At 49.0% G+C, this 19533-nt stretch overlaps 1 protein-coding gene across 3 annotated transcripts in view; it reads left to right on the top strand.

The window, feature by feature from the left end:
* Nucleotides 1-2160: 2160 nt before the first annotated feature.
* ACAP2 (ArfGAP with coiled-coil, ankyrin repeat and PH domains 2) overlaps nt 2161-19533 on the top strand; it is a 63980-nt gene continuing 46607 nt past the window's right edge. For all 3 annotated transcript variants that reach the window (XM_054982183.1, XM_054982184.1, XM_054982185.1), the window contains exons 1-2: nt 2161-2245; nt 7159-7216. In XM_054982183.1, the coding sequence (XP_054838158.1) occupies nt 2193-2245; nt 7159-7216 (111 nt within the window). In that variant the 5' untranslated portion in view covers nt 2161-2192. The remainder of the gene's footprint in view (nt 2246-7158; nt 7217-19533) is intronic.

The following is a 19533-nucleotide window of genomic DNA, read 5'->3' on the forward strand; positions in this document are numbered from 1 at the left end:
CATTTACTTGTACTGTGTAATCCTCCTTGAGTCCCAGTGTGGAAGGTGGACTAGACATAAATCGGGTTGCAAGTTGCTGCAACCAGGGACCATAAAAGAAAGGGATTCTAAAACAACCCCCCTAGCAGCAGCGCACACACCCCTGGCTCAGCCAGCAAGGCGGAAGTCCGTTTCTGGAGGCAAGAGGAGTAGTCTTGGCTTTAAAATCCTGGTGCTTATGAGCTGAGTCAGTGGCAGGTCCAGAGTTTTGTGGGCCTGGCAGTCCCTGGCAGTCGGGTCCCTCCAGCCCTGCACAGTTAACACGCAGGTGTGTTCCAGCTGAAGCAGCTTTATTGAGCTCCATGCAGTACAGCTGTTCGCTGGAAGGTGCAGAAATCGGCAGAAGTGAGAATTCAAACAAAGGCCTGGCCATTATAAAATCAAAAAGAGTCCAGTAGCACCTTTAAGACTAACCAATTTTATTGTAGCATAAGCTTTTGAGAATCACAGTTCTCTTCGTCAGATGCATGGAGGGCAGAAAGAAACTGGTCAACTATAGAGGAGGGGAGGAGGAGAGGAGGGATGTAAACCTATGATAGGAAAACTTCCCGCCCTCCCGGGTCTGTTGACATTCCGGTGCGAAACCCCAAAGAAGTCACATGGGAACGGATTAGTTTAGACCACCTGAAGTACAAAGCAAAATATCCCAGTCTCTGGGAAGAGGCACAATGTCAGCTGCTAGCAGCTCTCCTTCAAGGACACTTGCTAGAAAAGTGAAAGTGCATATTTGCAACAGATAAATGGAGGGGGCCCCCTGGCTCTCCTGCACTTAACACCAGAAGTTAAGACACCCTCAGATGATCTGTACAGAATACAGTAGACAATTCTGGCAAACGGCATTGCCCAGCAGAATGCAATCGGGGCAGGTATCTGGCAAGCAGGGGAGGGTCTTTTGGGTCCGGGCCCTTTCGCCTAATCCGCCTCTTCTGTTTGGCCCCTCCCCTTTGGCTCCTTTTTAGCTGCACCTATTTCACTTAGTCCGGTAAAGAGAACCATATAAAATTTTGACTTTTGGTTACCTTTTATTACTCTGTATAAAACAATATATGTAATAGCCCCGTGGCACAGCATGGTAAGTGGCAGTACTGCAGTGCAGCCCAAGCTCTGCTCACGACCTGAGTTTGATCCTGGCGGAAGCTGGGTTCAGGTAGCCGGCTCAAGGTTGACTCAGCCGCCTATCCTTCCGAGGTCGGTAAGATGAGTGCCCAATTTCCTGGGGGTAAAGCGTAGATGACCGGGGGAGGCCATGGCAAACCCCCCCCCCCATGGGTCAGTAATGATGACTTGGTGCTTGCGGGGTGGGGCTCCCTCGACCTTTATCAAACGACGCACCTCGGGCGTAGCAAGTCTTGATTAGTTTTCCATGGCAACATTTTGAAACGTCCCACTGAAGGCAGCTCTGGGGAGAGCCCCCGGGGGGGGAGGGGGGTCCAGCTCCTGGCGCCTCCTCCCTGGTGGGCTCTCAACCCCCCCCCCCTTCCCCGCCGCAGCCTGGCTCCCGGCCCCGCGTCTGTTGCACCAGGCTCGGCTGCCTGGACGGGCGCCGTCGGGGCCGGCCGCTTTCCCGCCCGCGGCCGAGGACGAAGCTGGCGCTGCTCGGAGGCTCTTCGGCCCCTGGGAGCGCTTGGCCTTGGTCGAGACGCCTCCCTCGGGCCCGGCGCTGGGAGGCCCGGCTTGCGCGTTCACACGTGCACACGCGTTGCCGCCCAGGGGCGGGGCTGCTGGAGGGCAAGGACACGCCCCCTGCGGACGCCTCTTACGGAATTGCGCCCCGAGGAGGGAGGCCTCGGCCGAAGCGCGCTGGGATAGGTGGAACGGCACCGCGTGACTCCAGACGAAGAGGGCGGCTTCCCTCCGGGAATCGTCTCCCCTCGGGATTGGCCGGCCTGCCAGGCGGGGAGGGGGGAGGGCCGGCAGTTGTCATTCACCGAGGGCCGGCCGAAGGGGCGGGACGGGGCCCGGGGATTGGCCCGGCGGGCCCCTGCTTTCGCTCACTATTGGCCGGCAGAAAGGCCTCTTCTGCGCCGAGGGGGGGGGGGCGGCAGTAACGTCGCCTTTCTCCCATTGGCCGGGGGGAGCGGCCCTCGCAAGGGGGCGGGGCGCTTCCCACCCCGCCCTCTCCCAGCCGCCGCCGCCGCGGGCCCAGCGCAGCGATGAGGGTGGCCGTGGACTTCGAGGAGGGCCTCAAGGACTCGCCCCGCTTCAGGTCAGCCCGGCTCGTGGGGACCCGGCGACGCGCGTCAGGCCGCCCCCGCCCCCGCCCGGCCTCCGCCCGCCCGCCTGCCTGCCCTCAAGGACGGCCGGCCGGGCCCGGGGCGACGGGGCGCGAGAAAGGCGGCCCCCGACGGCCGCGCCCAGCACCAGGCGCCGCTTCGCCTCCCCGCCCGGGGGTCTCGGGGGCTGCCGGCTCCGCTCGCCCAGCCCAGCCCAGCCCTGTGGGAAGGCGGCCGGGAGGGCGGGCGGGCGGGCTTCGGGGGCGGCGCGTTCCGGGCCGAGGCTCTGCCCTGGGACGGAGAGGGAGGGGCCTTGGCGCTGGCTGGGCCGAGCCTTTCCCCGGGGGGGCGGGGGGAGAGGGAGGGGCGGGGGGGGCTCGGGAGGCGGCGCCCGGGAGGGGAGGGGGCCGGAGGGGGGGCCGTTCCCGGCGCGGAATCAGCTGTCCCGGGGCGGCGCGAGGGGGCGGGCTGGAGGTGGGGGGGGGGGTCCCGAAGGCCCCTTCCGGCCCCGGGGGTCCGCACCGCTTTGGGGGTGTGTGGCGGGGGGGAGGTCCCTGGCTGTACCGGTGGGAGGCGGCATTGCCCAGCGGTTAGAGCACCGGACCAGGACCCGGGAGAGGCAGGTTTGAGTTCCGCCCTGCCCCGGGCGCTTGTCGGGGCCAGAGATACACACACAGCCTGGCCTGCCTCGCAGGGCTGTTGTGGGCATAAAGTGGAGGAGCGGAGAATCAAGCAAGCTGCTGTGTCCCGCTGCTGGGAAGAAAGGCTGGGTGCAAATTAAGTAAACAGAACAAATGCAAAATCAAGAGTCTTCACCGTGAAAGGGACCCCAAATGCCTCTCCCAGCCCCTGCCTGGATTATAAGGTCTCCTTTTTTCCGCTCCGATTCTCAGAAGTTCATACCTTGGAATCATAGTTGGTCTTTCAGGGGCTCCTGAACCTGCATCTTGCTCTCCTGCCGCATACCTACACTTCTGCCCTCCTGAAGCCATAAGCAAATAGGGAGTCCATGTGCAAAGTCGGCTTGATGTGTGCCTGGTATCCATGTCTACCAACTAGTAAGCAAACAGCCGTGTTGCACCACCTGCAGCTTCCCGAGAGCAATGGGTGCCATTCTGAACACCTTACAATCCCAGGGTTGGAAGGGACCAACAGGGTCATCTAGTCCAACTCTCTGCACAATGCAGGAAATTCACAAATAGCTCTCCCCCCCCCCCCCGCCCACGCACCGCCAGTGACCTCCATGCCCCAAAAAAGGCAAACACCAAAGGGGCCTGACCTTGAAGGAAAGGCAGAATAAAACATGGGCTGCTTTATTAATTTTAAATGGGCCACTGAGTGCCTGGAGCAGCCAAGCAGCTGGCTTTGAGTTCCTTGGGGACTGTGTGAGCAGCCAGTGCTGCGGGGCTTGGAGAAGGGGGCGCTTCTGGGCACTTCCGCACTCCTAAAGGGGAGGGCCAATCTGTTCAGACGTGGGTGCTGAGCCTCTCTCTCAGGCAAAGACTGCACTGTGGTGGTTCTCCCCTCTCTCCGGGGCCCCAAGGGAGCACCAGGCCCTGCCTGCCCACAGCTCTGGGGGAGGGAAGCCTTTTTTGCCAAAGGCTTCCCAGGTGCCATCATGTTTCCCTTATAGGCCCATCCAAACGGAAGTTGGTCTCCAGCTGCAAGGAGACCAGTCATTCTACAAGAGAAAGTGTGCTTTTTTCCAGTGCTCCCGTCCAAAAAACTGAAACCAAGTCCACGGGGGGGGGGGGGGAAATGGGGAGAATTCTCCCCTGGTGTTTCCCAGGATTTCCCCCAGGCCTTCCCATCTCTGTATGGGGCATCCTTTGCAAAGGATTATGAGTCTCCTGCCCACAAATATAGAAGCAGGATGTTGAACAGCTGCAGTGAACTGAAAGCTCTGGCCTCTTTCTGCATCCACGTTTGAGGGAATTGGGGCTGCCTGAGCTGGAGCTGAGCCCCTGGCGCCTTTTTCTTTGGGGCAGGTAGCCGAGAGATGGGCTTGGCCGAAGGCTCTTGACTTGTAGCCTGGTGTGAGCTGTGTTTGTGGGTGCAGTGCCAGCCGAGGGTCTCGGGGCGCAGTTCCTGCTTTAGGCTTCACTAGGAGCCTGGGTGGGGGGGAGGGGGTGTATATTTCCGTTTAAATGTGCATTTTGCTTTGGAAGCCGTGCCGAGTCCTCAGCTTGGGAGGGATGCAAGAAATAGTTGTTTACATGACAGTCCTCAGTTGTTTCAGAATTTGGAGATGGTTAAATGAAATAACTCATGAAAGAGAACATTTTCTTCTCATAATGTGATGTAGGTCAGAGGTCTAATTTTTAGTTTTACTGCCATGGTACGTTGGTCTGTTTTGCTACATTTTATAGTACTTCTACCCCCCCCCCCCGCAAAAGCGCAAGGTAGTTTGCAGGAGATGCCACCCTGTCACCTGGATGCCGTTTAAGCAGCCAGCATTAATGCCCTCGTTAACTGGGTGAACGTGTGACTGATGACTCACCATTCCAGTGCCCAGATGGACGAACATTGGGTCCTTATCATTTCTGACACATCGGTGTAATGTTACTGTGAGCAGCTGTCTAGTTTTGTGGGTTTCCTTCCTTGATTGGTGATTTGCTTGTGGGAATCCTGGCTGTTCTGGCCACGTAATGCAGAGCTTTGCGTGTCGGTGTAAGGCAGCAAGCCACTTCAGTTGCGTGTACTCGGACTGCACGTTGTCAGGGGCTGTCGTGGAGATGGGGGAGTCTGAGGGTGGAAGTAGAGCTGTAAAGACTTTTTGTCCAGAGGACTTCTGTCAGTTTTTCCAATGGAAAAAATTGACAAAATTTTGGAGACCACTGAAGGGGGAAAAACCTCTTGTGATATTTTTTCATTTTAGAATGAGGGAAATAAAAGATTTTCCTCAAGCTGTTGTATGAAGATTTTTGTGTAATACAATCTGCAGCATTAGATAATATTTCCTGTAAATTTTATTTATTTATTTTGTTTATAGTCCACCTTTCTCACTGAGACTCAAGGCAGATTACACAATTGGTAGAACAAGATTAGGATTATAGAAATCAGAAACAAAGTTTAAGTTTTAAACGTGATACATTAAACAACACAGGAAATGATATTACATAAGTATAAGATAGAAGTTCAACGGGAGTAGAATAATAAATATAGCAATCAGATATTTATTTATAATAAGATAATGTGCGCTGTACACCGGGATCTAGTCATTCTTTGTGAAAAGCACCTCCCCAAACCATTTTGTTGTAATATAGCCCTTTATAACTTTTATAGAAATCCCCTGCACAGAGCCTTCCTAACCCGTGGGGTGGGGGAGGGGGCACTACAGCGAAGGCACGTGTCCAGGCGTCTGTTGAGCATGCCCAGTTGAAGAGTGGCACCCCGAAAAGGCCCTGCTTGGTCAAACAAAGCTGTCTTGGTGGCGCATAGGAAGAGAGTCCGTCTTGCAGATTGGAGGGTCCAAGGCCATGAAATGCCTTGGACGTGATGGTCCCTACCTTGAGCTGAGCTGGGTGACTGAGAGGCAGCCAACTGGGTGACTGCAGAATGTGCCTGATGTGCTTGCTCTGCTCAGCTCCCAAAATCAACCGAGCAGCAGCGTTCTGTACTAACAGGACTTTCCCAGTTGACTTCAAGGGCAGGCCCATGTAGAGTGCATTGCAGTAGTCCAGTCTTGATGTTGCTGTCATAGATGCATGTGGCCATTTTCCAGGCCAAACTAATTTGCCTTGCCAAGCTGTGACTTCCTAGTGGTTTCTTGATGTCAAGATGACTAGAGATTTTCATTTTCTGCCAAAGCGGGGTGCCCTCCCCCCCCTCCCCACGCCCTGGAATGCTGCCATGGGTGACGGGGCTGTGATCCCCCTGTCACAAGCCTTCCTGCTGTGTGCTCCTGAAATTATGCTGACGGCAGCTGTCACGGTTGAGGGTCGTGTACTGCAATGGGCTCCCCTGCCCACATCTTAACGAAGCTTCCACTATTCCAAGGGAAAGATTTTATCTTTTCTCTTGGACAGCTTTCAGCAATTAGTTCAAGACCTGTCAAGCAGAATTGCTTCTTTGAACCATTTGCTTATCAGTACATTTATTTATATAGGGTTCTTTATAGCTTTGCTGCTTCTCATCAAAATACACAGACACCTCCTAGAGTTTATTTCCTTTTATTGAAAATACATCCTAGTTTTTTAATGAAGCAAGTTGGTTATTAATATAAATCCTACAAAAATCGAACACATAAAGGCAATAAGAATTAAGTTTGCTAACATTTCCTGATAAACTCTAAGTTTAAAACAATTAAAGTTTCTATGAAACGCATTAAGACTCTCATAGCATACCATGCAAGGGTAAATTTCTCACCTAGATTCTCATGAGATATCTTCCAATCAGGACTCTAACCTACTATCTGAGTTTGCATGTTTTGCAGGTTATCTTATGCAAATATCTAAGACCTTTTCATGTAATAACATAAACAAACAATGATTTGTTTGATGCTTCATTGAATATTTATCATTTCTGTTGCATAACCTAATTAGCCAGAAAATGACATTATGGCCAATTTGCCAAACAAAACTATAAATCTGTGAGAGATGGCAGAAAAAGTTAAGATGGTAGATCACTATGGGTCCATTCTCTGATAGAGGAACATGAATCTAGATAGAGTCCACTATTTTTAATTGGCTGCCAAAGATAAAAGCACACCTGTTTTGGTTACCTAACACTCTGGAAAAAACCCACACAGACAGTTCATACAAAGTTTACAAGTTCACCCAGAATACAAGTGCGTCCCTCTGCATTGCTTGGTATTGCTTGGTATGATGTGTTTTTTAATCACCTGTATTATTTCAGTAGTACGTGTTGTGAGAGTCCTTATGGCCCTCTGTGCTTTGCTTCGTAGGGCTGCTCTGGAAGATGTGGAAGGAGACGTGACAGAGCTAGAGCTGAAGCTGGAGAAGGTGAGCATTCTGGACTCCGCTGCTGCGGCTCCCTTTGAAAATCACGGGGTTCATGGGGGAAGAGCAGCGCTTGCCCTGAAAGGGCCCCCCGCTTGCTCACTCCTGTGCGTCCACGGCACAGTCTCCCGCGGTCTTGCTGGCCCTGAGCTCCCTTGGATTCCAGGGCCTCAAAAAAACCACCTCGTGTCTCGTCACAAGGTAGTGGGGATGCCCAGCCCAGGTAAGCAGGGGCACCTTGAGTTGGCCGGCCCCAGAAAGCAATTGGGGACTCGGAACAGGAGCAACTCAGTCCCATTGGCTAGTCCCTGGTGACAAACAGGCTGCTGCGTTTTGTGCCAGTTGTAGTTTTGGGAGGGTCCTCAAGGGCAGCCCCGTGTATAGCACAGGACAGTGACCTGTCCTTGGTTACTGAAGCTTGGATCCGCGTGGCCAGAGCAGATGCCTGCAAATAGGGAGGCTCACGAAAGCTCCTGCCCTGCTTTCAAATTTGGTTCGTCTGATTGGTGCTGCTGAACTCTTGCTCTTGTCCACTGCTGCAGACAGACTGACGCGGCTGCCCATCTTGAGGTCATGAAGGGCTTTGAAGGTCTATCCTTGTTGGGCGTCTGACATGTCTCCACAGTTTTGAGGCCGTCTGCTTTCATGTACACGTACACAAAGTGGGATAATTTGTCTACTTATTTAGATATTTCTACCTTGCTCTTCTCCCCAACAAGACCCAAAGCGGCTCCCCTCATTGTCCTCTTCTCCTCCATTTTGTCTCCTCCAGCAGCTGCCCTGTGAGGAAGGCTGGGCTGAGGGGGGGGGGGAGTGACTGGCCTGAGGTCTCCCAGGGAGCTTCCGTGGCAGAGCGGGGGGGGGGGGGGATTTGAACCTGGGCCTCCCAGGACACCCTGCTGGCTCATCAGGAAAGAGCTGGTGGGAATGTGGCCCAGCGGGAACCTCGGCCTGCCAAGTGCCCTCGTTGGCCGATGCCCGCGGGCTCGTCATGATGCCAAACTACGACTCAGTTTAAGGGGGGGAGGGGTGGCGGGCGGTGCATGGGAAGGGCTTTTGGCCTGGCTTTATTCCCTTGGGCCTGATCTTGGGCTGGGGCAGTCCTGCCGTGAGCGCCTGGCTCGGCCCCATCGAGCCGCTGCTGCGCCTGCTTCCCTGGCTGCTGCTGCAGGTCGGGTTTCTGAAGTCCACTCCGGGGGTTGTGGCGCTGGGAAGTCTGGGTCCCTGGGGGAGAGGCTGTATGTTGTGGAGCAGTCTGCACATCTGACTGAAGGCGGCTCTGCTGATATCTGTGGGGCAGCGTCATCATTCTTGCATTGGGGGAGTGTGGACGAGCCGGCTGGCCTGGGGTTTCAGCGCCAGGTGGCGGAGGGGCTGGGCACTCCTGGATTCAGCTGCTGCACTGTGACTTTGCTTTCGATTGCAGCATGAGGGAATTGAGCTCTTTCTAATGCAAGATTCGAGTCCAGTTGTGCCTTAGAGACCAACCACATTCCTGACCAGGAGCTTTCCAAAGTCTAGATCCAGAGGAAAAACTTCCGGCTTGGGATCCATGGAGGTCTAACGCAGCTCAGGGAGGTGGGCTGTCCAAGTCGCTGTTTGTAGGGCTGGAGGGGTGCAAACTGCCCGCAGCCCCCTGTTCTCAGGCGGAGAACAGGCAAGTACGCTCAAGACCTTGAGGGCGCGTTGATCTCGGGTGTGAGGGGGGTTCTACATAACGAGCCCCCATCCACCCTTGAGGTCCCACCCGAAGAGAGGTTGCTGAGATCTCTGCAGTGACTTTGGAGTCAAATTTTGGCATAAGACCTACATGCCCAAGCTTCAGCAAACTAAGAAGGGAACTTGAATCGATTGGATAATCGAAGCAGTGACTACAACCCAAGAGAAACATCTAAGAAGGTAAAGATTGCTATCTCTCATTACGGGACTGATTACAATAAGAAATAAAGTGACAAAGAGATCTAGAAAACTGCAAAAGACTTGATATATAACTGAGAAAACTCTGGCAAATAAATTATTAAAAAGTGACATTGTGAAGAAAAGTTAGAGCGGAAAAAACTATTATTGTTTACATACCTGCGGCTAGAGAGAACTGCTGTGAAACGGAGAGGAACAGGAAGTGCGTCAGAACCATAAAGAGCTTGGCGAGAAGCGGCTTGTAAGCAGCGGAAGTGGAATATTGCCATTTTTGAAGAGGGCAAAGCTGCGGCTTCAAGAAAAACGGAAGTAGGCCATCTTAGACAAGGGTAAGGGCGGTTGCCTCAGAATAAAACCATAGAGAAAAGACGCCCGACATTTTGGACCGCGTAAATATCAGTTTTTACAAAAATAACCTAAACTTTGACTTTTAAAAATAAAGGAAAATAATAAAATCGCGCCACGGAGCTAAGGAAAAGAGCAGACTCATGGGAGCGAAGTAGAGCTAGCCCCACGATGTCGAAGAAGGAATGGCAAATGGCGCTGGAAAACCTAAACCTGGAAAAGTTTTGGAAGGGAATAAAGAGCTTAAAGATATGGTACAAGAGATGGCGAAAAATTTGAAAGACTTTAAAGAGACACTTAAATCGGAGATGGCAGAATTAGCGAAGAATATGGATCAGGTTCAAAAAGAAATGCAAGTTACACAGCAGAGAGTTAACGCAGTAGAAAAGGTGGCTGATACCTTGGCAAATGTGCAGAGAATGGAGATGAGAGGCGTGAAGGGAAGAATGGCCGTAGCTGAATGTAAACAAATGGAAAGACAAGTGAGATTTCGTGGAATCCTGGAAGTTTTGGAAAAAACAGCCCAAGAGCAGATTACAGAAATTTTGGCGGCATACCTGGGAAAAGAAGAAGAGGAGATTGCAGCGCTTCTGGACGTGGCATACAGAATTAACTCAAAATTTGCAGCTCAAAGGAAGTTACCAAGAGATATGATTGTGCAATTTACAACTAGAAAGACAAGAGAGTCAATTGTGAGTAAACAATTTAAGGACCCATTAGAGGTTGATGGGAAAGTGGTGAGAATCATGAAAGAACTGCCCAGATTGGTGTTGTTGGAGAGGAAGAAGTATAGAGAGCTGGTCCAGATGTCAAAAGACATGAAAATCCGATACAGATGGGAAATACCTGAAGGACTGGCTTTCGAATTTGGTGGTGTAAGGAAAATCATCATATCTGGCCAGGAGATAGAAAGGTTTATCAGGGACAATGAAAAGGACTTACCAAAAGGAGCTAAAATTTGATCATGGAGTGTAAAATCATATCTTGGAATGTAAATGGACTAAATTCACCTTTTAAATGTAAGACTATTGTCCACTGGCTTTTAAAACAAAAATGTAATATAGTGTGTTTGCAAGAGACACATATTAAAAAACAGGATGTGAAATATTTGAAACTTGCAAAACTTGGAAATGAATTTGTAGCAGCTTCCAAAAAGAAAAAGAGAGGAGTTGTATTATATATAAAGGAGGAGCTACAGCCAAATCTGGTTCTAAGTGATACAGATGCTAGATATATTGCAGTGGAAATAATTTGGAACTCAAAGAAGATTTTGGTGATTGGAATTTATGCGCCCAATGGGGCAAAAGAAAATTTTTTCAAGGACTTAGAGGAACAATTAGATGAATTGACTTATGATCAAATAATATTGGCAGGTGACTTCAATGGAGTTACAAATTTGGAAGAAGACAAGAAATCTAAAAGTGCACAGAAAAAGAGAGGACTTTTGCCAAAATCGTGTTTTGCGATTAAGGAACAAGAAAGTCTGGAAGATGTGTGGAGGAGACAAAATCCGAAAAATAGACAATATACATTTTACTCTGCAAGACATCTTACACTATCAAGAATTGACATGATCTGGGCCTCCAAAGAACTGGTGGACTAGAGATGTGGAGATAATGCCCAAGGTAGGCTCAGATCCCAATCCAATTATGTGGAGATTTGGGAAAAATACAAAAAAAAGAAGATGGAGGATAAATGAAGACTTGCTGCAAACGGAAGAAAATACGGCGTTGCTATGAAGAGAGACCAGATTTTTTATACAGTGCAATTTGAATAAGGATGTACCAACTAACAAGGTATGGGACACATATAAAGCTGTTATTAGAGGAACGCTAATGGATCTGAATGTAAGAGCTAGGAGGAGTAGGGAAGAAAAGAGACTTGAAATTATGGAAAAAATTAAAGCCAAAGAGATACAACTTAAAAAAAGACCAGGAAAAAAGAAAATATTTCAGGATATGAAACTCCTGCAGGAACAATTGATGGCAATGAACAATAGAGAATTGGAGTGGAATTTTAAAAAAATGAAACAGAAGTCGTTTGAAGGCGCAAATAAGCCTGAGAAATATTTAGCGTGGCAATTAAAAAAAAAAGGGAGAAGAAAATCATAACTAAGATTCGAGAGGAAGATAAAACATTGACAGATCAATCAGCCATTAGTAGAGCCTTTTTTAAATTTTATGCAAAGCTGTACCAAAAGAAAGAGGTGAACAGAGATTCAATAGCGGAATATTTGGAGAAAGTGAAGCTTCCAGTAATTTCAGAGGAATGGAAAGAGAAGTTAAATAGGGAAGTGACAGAGGAAGAAATAAAAGAAGCTATACAATCAACAAAATTAGGGAAAGCACCGGGACCAGATGGAATAACAGCAAAGTTCTATAGAATGATGGCCAATGAGCTGACACCGTTTCTAAGTGAGGTAATTAACAGAATATTACAAGGCCAAAAGATTCCTGATTCATGGAATGAAGCTAATATATCATTGATCCCGAAAGATGGACAGAATTTGACCAATGTTAAGAATTATCGGCCAATTTCGTTGCTGAATAATGACTATAAAATATTTGCGAAAATTATGGCAGAAAGATTAAAGGGATGGATGTCGGAATTTATTGCAGAAGAACAAGCTGGATTCCTACCCAATAGACAAATTAAGGACAATTTAAGGACAGTAATAAACGCTATTAAATATTACGATAAGCACTGTGATAGGGAAGTTGGTTTCTTTTTTGTAGACGCGGAAAAAGCATTTGACAATTTGAACTGGGATTTTATGTTTGCCACTATGGAAAAGCTGCAAATGGGAGAAAAGTTCCCACAAGCAGTTAAAGCAATTTACAAAGACCAGTGTGCAGCAATTGTAGTTAATGATGATTTGACTAAAAAATTGAAAATAGGTAAAGGTACAAGACAAGGTTGCCCATTATCTTCATTGTTGTTCATTTTGATTTTGGAAATTTTGCTGATTCAAATTCGAGAGGACGATACAATCCATGGCATAAAAATAAAGGAATTTTCCTACAAAGTCAGGGCATTTGCAGATGATGTAATGTTGATAGTGGAAGATCCAATAGACAACATGCCAAAAATAATGGAAAAAATAAAGGAATTTGGTGATTTGGCGGGATTTCATGTGAACAAAAAGAAGTCGAAGATATTGTGTAAGAACATGACGAAGCAAAAACAGCAAGAATTAATGGATATAACGGACTGTGAGGTAACTGATAAAGTGAAATATTTAGGAATTGAGTTGACTGCAAAAAATATAGATTTATTTAAAAATAATTATGAGAAACTGTGGCAACAAATAGAAAGAGATTTGATAAAATGGAATAAATTAAATTTGTCATGGTTGGGAAGAATAGCAGCAGTGAAGATGAATGTGCTACCACGCGTGATGTTTTTGCTGCAAACTATTCCAATTATCCGAGACTTCAAACAATTTGACAAATGGGAAAGAAAAATTTCAGACTTTGAGTGGGCAGGCAGGAAACCCCGAGTGAAAATGAAGGTATTACAAGACTCGAAAGAAAGAGGGGGGCTGCAACTGCCAAACATAAGATTATATTACGAAGCAATTTGTCTGACATGGTTAAAAGACTGGATAACGCTAAAAGACCGTAAACTGCTGACTTTGGAGGGATACAAAAAGTTGTTTGGATGGCATGCCTATTTGTGGTATGATAAAGTTAAAGCGGACTCTATGTTTTTGCATCACTATATCAGAAGAAGCCTTTTCACAATCTGGAAGAAATATAAGAATTACATGGAAAGTGGTATCCCTTCATGGGTGGTACCATATGAAGTAATAGATCCGAGAACTGTTTACAATGAACAACAATGTTTAACTTATAAAGAGATAATGTCGATGGAACATAGAATATTAAAAATAAAGACACAAGAAGAGTTATCTCCTCACTATGGATGGTTTCAATATAGGCAAATTATGGATCTTTACAACTCGGACTGTCTAAAGGGAGGAATAAGACTGAAAAACTCGGAGTTAGAAGAAGTGATTCTACAAGAAGGCAAAAAAGATATTTCGAAAATATATAAAATACTTTTAAAATGGTATACGGAAGACGAGACAGTCAAAGTCCAGATGGTGAAATGGGCAATAAACCTTCATAAAGAAATAACAATGGAATCATGGGAATACTTGTGGAAAAACACTTTGAAGATTTCAACTTGTACCAATATTAAAGAGAATGTATACAAAATGATGTATAGGTGGTATTTAACGCCTAAGAAGATTGTGCATGGAAATGCAAATATGTCAGATAAATGCTGGAAATGTAGAAAGCATGAAGGATCATTTTATCATATGTGGTGGACTTGTGAGTTAGCTAAGCAATACTGGGGAGATATAATAGAAATAATTAATGAGGTTTTGCAAACCCAAATAAATAAGAACCCAGAGTTGTTGCTACTGAACTTGGGAATGGAAGAAGTTCCAAGGCAGTACAGAACATTGCTATTTTACATGACTACAGCAGCAAGAATTTTGTATGCGCAGAAATGGAAAGCGCAAGAAATACCAACTATAGAAGATTGGATTTACAAATTGCTGTACATGGCTGAGATGGACAAAATGACAAGAAAACTCAAAGTTCATCTTCGTTCTTCTGTGCCTCCACACATGGGGACTGCGCAGGCGCAGGCCAGCCGCCGGAGAATTTTCTAGAGCTTCCATGGCTCCGAAGGGGCCGTTTGTCGCGCGCCTCAGCGACCGTTTTCCCGCCCAAACGGTCACGTGATCCTCCAGCGACCAACGGCCCCTTCCCTCAGTTCTCCCTTGCCGCCGCTTGACCAACACACTTCAGAACTGGTTTGTGCGGAGGTACGATGCTCTGCTGCACCCTCCGTCCCTCAAATTCTCTGTCCCAAGGGTCATCCTCTCCTCCTTGGACTGGTGGCTGTCTGATGACAACTTGTTTAGAGGGACCCCCTTTGGGTATCAGCACCATGACGTCACGGTTACCACTGATGCCTCTCTGTTGGGATGGGGGGCTTACTGTGGTGATGTGTCTGTGCAGGATGTCTGGTCTGAGAGGGAAAAGACCCTCCATATCAATGTGCTTGAACTAAGGGCCATTCGTTTCGCACTTGTGTCTCTTACAGCACTGCTGAGAAATCGTCAGGTGTTGGTGCAGACGGACAACACGACTGCCATGTACTACGTGAATCAGCAGGGGGGCACAGTGTCCATGGCCCTGTGCCGGGAAGCCACGCTCACTTGGCAGTGGGCTATCAGGAACGGCGTGTCGCTCCGTGCTATACACGTGGCTGGGTCAGACAATGCCCGGGCAGATGCCCTCAGCAGGGTCCCTTTGCTGGACCACGAGTGGGAACTGAACGTAGAGTGCATTGGGCCGATCTTTCAGATGTGGGGTCATCCAGTGATAGACGTGTTCGCCACTGTGGCGACCACCAAGGCCCACACGTTCTGTTCCAGGGCAGGGAGCGACCCCCTCTCTATTGGGGATGCCTTCCAGTTTACGTGGACGCAGGGCTTGCACTACATGTTTCCTCCGTTCCCCTTGATTCCCAGGGTCCTGTGCAAGATAGAGGAGGACGGGACGGACTGCATCCTGGTGGCCCCCTTCTGGCCACGGCAGGTTTGGTTCCCGAAGCTCCTGCGGATGTCCCAACGGACATATGTGAGTCTGCCCCCTCGGCAAGACCTTCTCCTAAACGGGAGCCTGGTCCACCACGATCCCAGGAAGCTGCACCTAACGGCTTGGCGGATCGTTCCTCCCCGATAGGCTTTACTGACGAGGTACAGAGGGTCCTCCTGAATGCTCGTCGGCCATCCACTAGGCGCGCTTATGCGGCCAAGTGGCGCAGGTTTGAGCTCTGGGCACTTGCCAGAGGAGTGGTGCCTGACAGCAGTCCCTTGGGGGTTGTGTTCGAGTATTTGTGCCACTTGCGTGGCCTGGGCTTGAAGGTGTCCTCCCTCAAGGTCCACCTGGCAGCGATATCAGCTGCTCACACCCGAGTTGAGGGTGCTACGGTGTTTTCTCACCCACAATCCCGCCAGTTCCTTAAGGGCATGTACAATCTTTACCCACCTGTGTCTGCGCCAGTGCCTCAGTGGTCACTGTCCTTGGTGCTCTCACGTCTCATGTTGCCTCCATTTAAACCTATGGCTACATGCCCCTTGGATATGCTATCCTACAAAGTAGCATTCTTGGTGGCCGTCACATCGGCCAGAAGGGTCAGTGAGCTGTCTGCACTGCGGTCTGACCCTCCCTTTCTTGTGTTTCATCCCAACAAGGTGGTCCTGCGTCCCTGCCTCGGGTTCCTGTCCAAGGTGGTGTCCGCCTTCCACCTCTCGCAGGATATCTCACTACCTGCGTTCTTTCCTCAACCTTCCTCTAAGGGGGAAAAGGCCCTTCATTCCCTAGACTTGAAGAGGGCCCTAGCCTATTACCTGGATAGGACGAAGGAATTCCGCTCCAGTCCTCACCTGTTTGTATGTTTTGGGGCCAAGGAAAAGGGTAACAGGGCTTCCCCACAGACCCTGTCTAGGTGGATTGTGACGGCCATTAGCAAGGCCTATTCCCTGGCAGGGGTGGCTTGCCCGCTTCGTGTCAGGGCCCACTCCACGCGGTCCCAAGCATCCTCTTCGGCACTCCTCAGGGGGGTGCCCCTGGTTAACATTTGTAAAGCAGCCACATGGTCCTCTGCAGACACCTTTGTCAGGCATTACGCCATTGATGTCAATGCGGAGCAGGATGTATCTGTGGCTAGGGCTGTCCTACACTCCCTTTTTTCCTGAAGGAGTTTTGGGATGACTTTCTTGGTGTACCTGCTGGGTACCCTTGTGTGAAAGAGTGTATATATGTACCTGGGGGTGTGTATATATGTAAATATTGAATATTTATGTGTCCTTACACAGTATTTTTACATAGATGTATATATGCATATCTATTTATTGTTGATCTTGTTTGCTTAATAAAATTGTGTTGGACTTCACCCCCGCCTTCCTTATTGTGTGAAGCTTGGTACACTCCCATGTGTGGAGGCACAGAAGAACGAAGATGAAAACAGGGTTAACATACCTGTAACTTATGTTCATCGAGTTCTTCTGTGCTGACACACAACCCTCCCTCCTACCCCGCTGTGAACTCCAATGCACAATAATGTGATGGCTGTAACGGAAATTGGTGTTTTTAAGGTGTTATGGCTGAAGTGTGTTGGTCAAGCGGCGGCAAGGGAGAACTGAGGGAAGGGGCCGTTGGTCGCTGGAGGATCACGTGACCGTTTGGGCGGGAAGACGGTCGCTGAGGCGCGCGACAAACGGCCCCTTCGGAGCCATGGAAGCTCTAGAAAATTCTCTGGCGGCTGGCCTGCGCCTGCGCAGTCCCCATGTGTGGAGGCACAGAAGAACGAAGATGAACATAAGTTACAGGTATGTTAACCCTGTTATCTTGATCCAGGAGAATATATTGCAGACTGGGAGAAATTGAAACAATATCTAGAAAAAAAATGGGATGTGAAAGGAGGATTGTGGCAGTTTGAGAATTATTAATATGTGACTTTATAAAGGGGAGAGAGAAGTAACTTTACCACTAATGGGGAAACTTAGCTATTAATTAATCTAAGCTAATATTAGTAATAAGGAGATTGTATTAAAAATAGATAGTTTAAACAGTGAAATGTAGATTGATATATTAGAAAATTGGAGATATAGAAGAATTTGAACATGCTTAGAATAAGTGATATAACATATATAGGATTTAGAAAAATTATGGTTAAGAGTAATTTGAGTAATAAGAGGGGTTTGGGGTTGGAAAGCTGTTGGAAGTCAGTAAGGGGGGAAGGGGGGGCTGATATAATTTAGATAAGACGGGGAATTTGTGTATTGAATAACATTGTATGTACTCACCAATAAAATTAAAAAAAAAAAACAAAGTCTAGATCCAGAAGAGTTAGCCAGGCTAATTCCTCTAACGATGCATCTGACAAAGAGAGCTGTGGTTCTCGAAAGCTTATGCTTAAAGGTGCTACTGGACTCTACTGTTTTCCAGAGTCTAAACTCCTTTTATGAGAATTTAACTCTCATAAAGCCTAAGAGGAGGGCAGGCTTTTTTCCCCCCCTGAGAGTGGCTTGGAACTAGGAGATCATGGGGGGTGGGAGGCGGTGAGCTCTCTGGGCGGTACCCAGTTTAGTCAGACTGGCAGCTGCTGCCTGGGGGTGCCGGTGGGGCCCTCCTCGTTGCCTGTCCCCTGATCCTGTGAGCTGGAGATGGAACTGGGACCCTCTGCCGGCCGAGCAGATCCAGCGTGGAGCTGGTTTGTGCTGTGGAAGGGCCGGGGGGGGGGGCGCTTCTTCAGGAATAAAGTTTGCACAAGGCCTGTTACTTTAGGAAAGAAATGGAAGTCCTTTATTGTTCAGGGACTCCATACTGGGAGAGGAAAGGTAGAGAAAGAATTCCAGGCAGCCATCGGGCCCAGGATGGAAAGGGATTGCGAAGAGCAGGTCTTGCCCTCCTGTCAGTTACAAAGAGAAGCAGGAAGAGGAGGAGTCAGCTGGACGGAAGGCACGCCCGAGAGTCTCCTTCTGGGCAAGTAATGAGACAGCAGCAGGGCAGAGAAGAGGAGAGAGACCGGAAGGGGCCTCTCTGGCCTTGCGAGTTCTGTTGGCCCCTCACCCGAAGAATTTGTGTACAAAGAATTTCTGTACAAAGGAGCATTGCACAGGCCGTCGCTTCCAGCACATTTTATTCTACTTTATTTACAGTCCACCTTCCTCACTGAGACTCCAGGTGGATTACACTGGGTACGTCAGTTTGATCCCCAGCTGGGACATTCAGGAAACGACCCAATAGGGTACGCATTGCAGAAAACGGAAAAGAAGCATGCAGTCAAATACAGGAATACAGAAGCATAAATCCGAATACAGAGACGAGATATGGTTGAAAACAAGCATAAGTCGTTTTAACATGACCTATTAAACAATGGGGGAACTGCCCAGTAGGAGCAGACTTACAGCAGCAGACACTACCCGGTCGTCTAATCTCCCGTCCCTCTTCCTTTCCCAGAACATCTCTCTGAACTGTTTCCTTGCAGCGTGGCCCTGTTGCCAGCGTGAAAAAGCCCTCCTGAACAACTCCGCTTCGCATTGTGTGCAGGAAGCCAGGAGTGTGGGAGCTTTCCTGATTTCTTCAGGCAGGCAGTTGCATAACGTGGGGGCACCGCAGAGAAGCCTTGTTCAGCTGAGTGAAGCTGCCGTGCTGGAGCATAAGGGAATAGGCAGTTCTGCAGACGCGGGGGGCCAAGGCCGTGAAGGGCTTTGTTTGTGTCGGCCGATACCTTGAATCGAGCCCAGTAACCGATGGGCAGCCAGTAGAGTGACTGCAAAAGGGGATTAATAGGCATGCTCCACCCAGCTCCTGACAATAATCAGGCTGGAGTCTCCGAGTTCACTTGGAAGATAGACCTTTGCAGAGTGCATTACAGTCGAGTAGTCTCGATGTTACCGTGGCACGAACCCAGGTGGCCGGGTCACCCGTGTCAAGATAGGGGCCCAGCTTCCAGGTTCGAATGAATTTGTAGAAGACACTTCTTGCAACTTAGTCAGCTAACTTTTCTAGCAGCACTGCTGGGTCCAGTATAACCTCATGACTCTTACACGAGTCCACAAGGGTCAACTGAACCCTACGGAAAATAGGAAGCATAATTCCCTTCAAGACCTCTGCCTTCTCAACCAGCCTCACTTCGTCTTGTCTGGGCTCAATTTCAGGCTGGAAATAGAGAACTGGCTATGTGGGGAGAGGGAAGTGGGATTTTAACAGGAGATGGAGAGGACAGAACTGCTCAAGGCCTCCTTTGCCTTGGGCTTCTCTTGCAGGGAAAACTGGGCAGACTAGGGTAGGCATAGGGGCGGTGTGTAAACACCTAGCTTCTTTCAGTGAAATCAGATCCTCAGGGCCAGATGAATTGCACCCTAGGGTACTCAAGGAACTTCCTGACGTAACGGCGGAGCGTCTGTCCATCATCTTGGAGAATTCTTAGAGAGCAAGCAAAGTGTCAGAAGACTGGAGGTGGGCAGG

Source organism: Eublepharis macularius, chromosome 6, assembly GCF_028583425.1.
Source record: "Eublepharis macularius isolate TG4126 chromosome 6, MPM_Emac_v1.0, whole genome shotgun sequence".
NCBI lineage: Eukaryota > Metazoa > Chordata > Lepidosauria > Squamata > Eublepharidae > Eublepharis > Eublepharis macularius.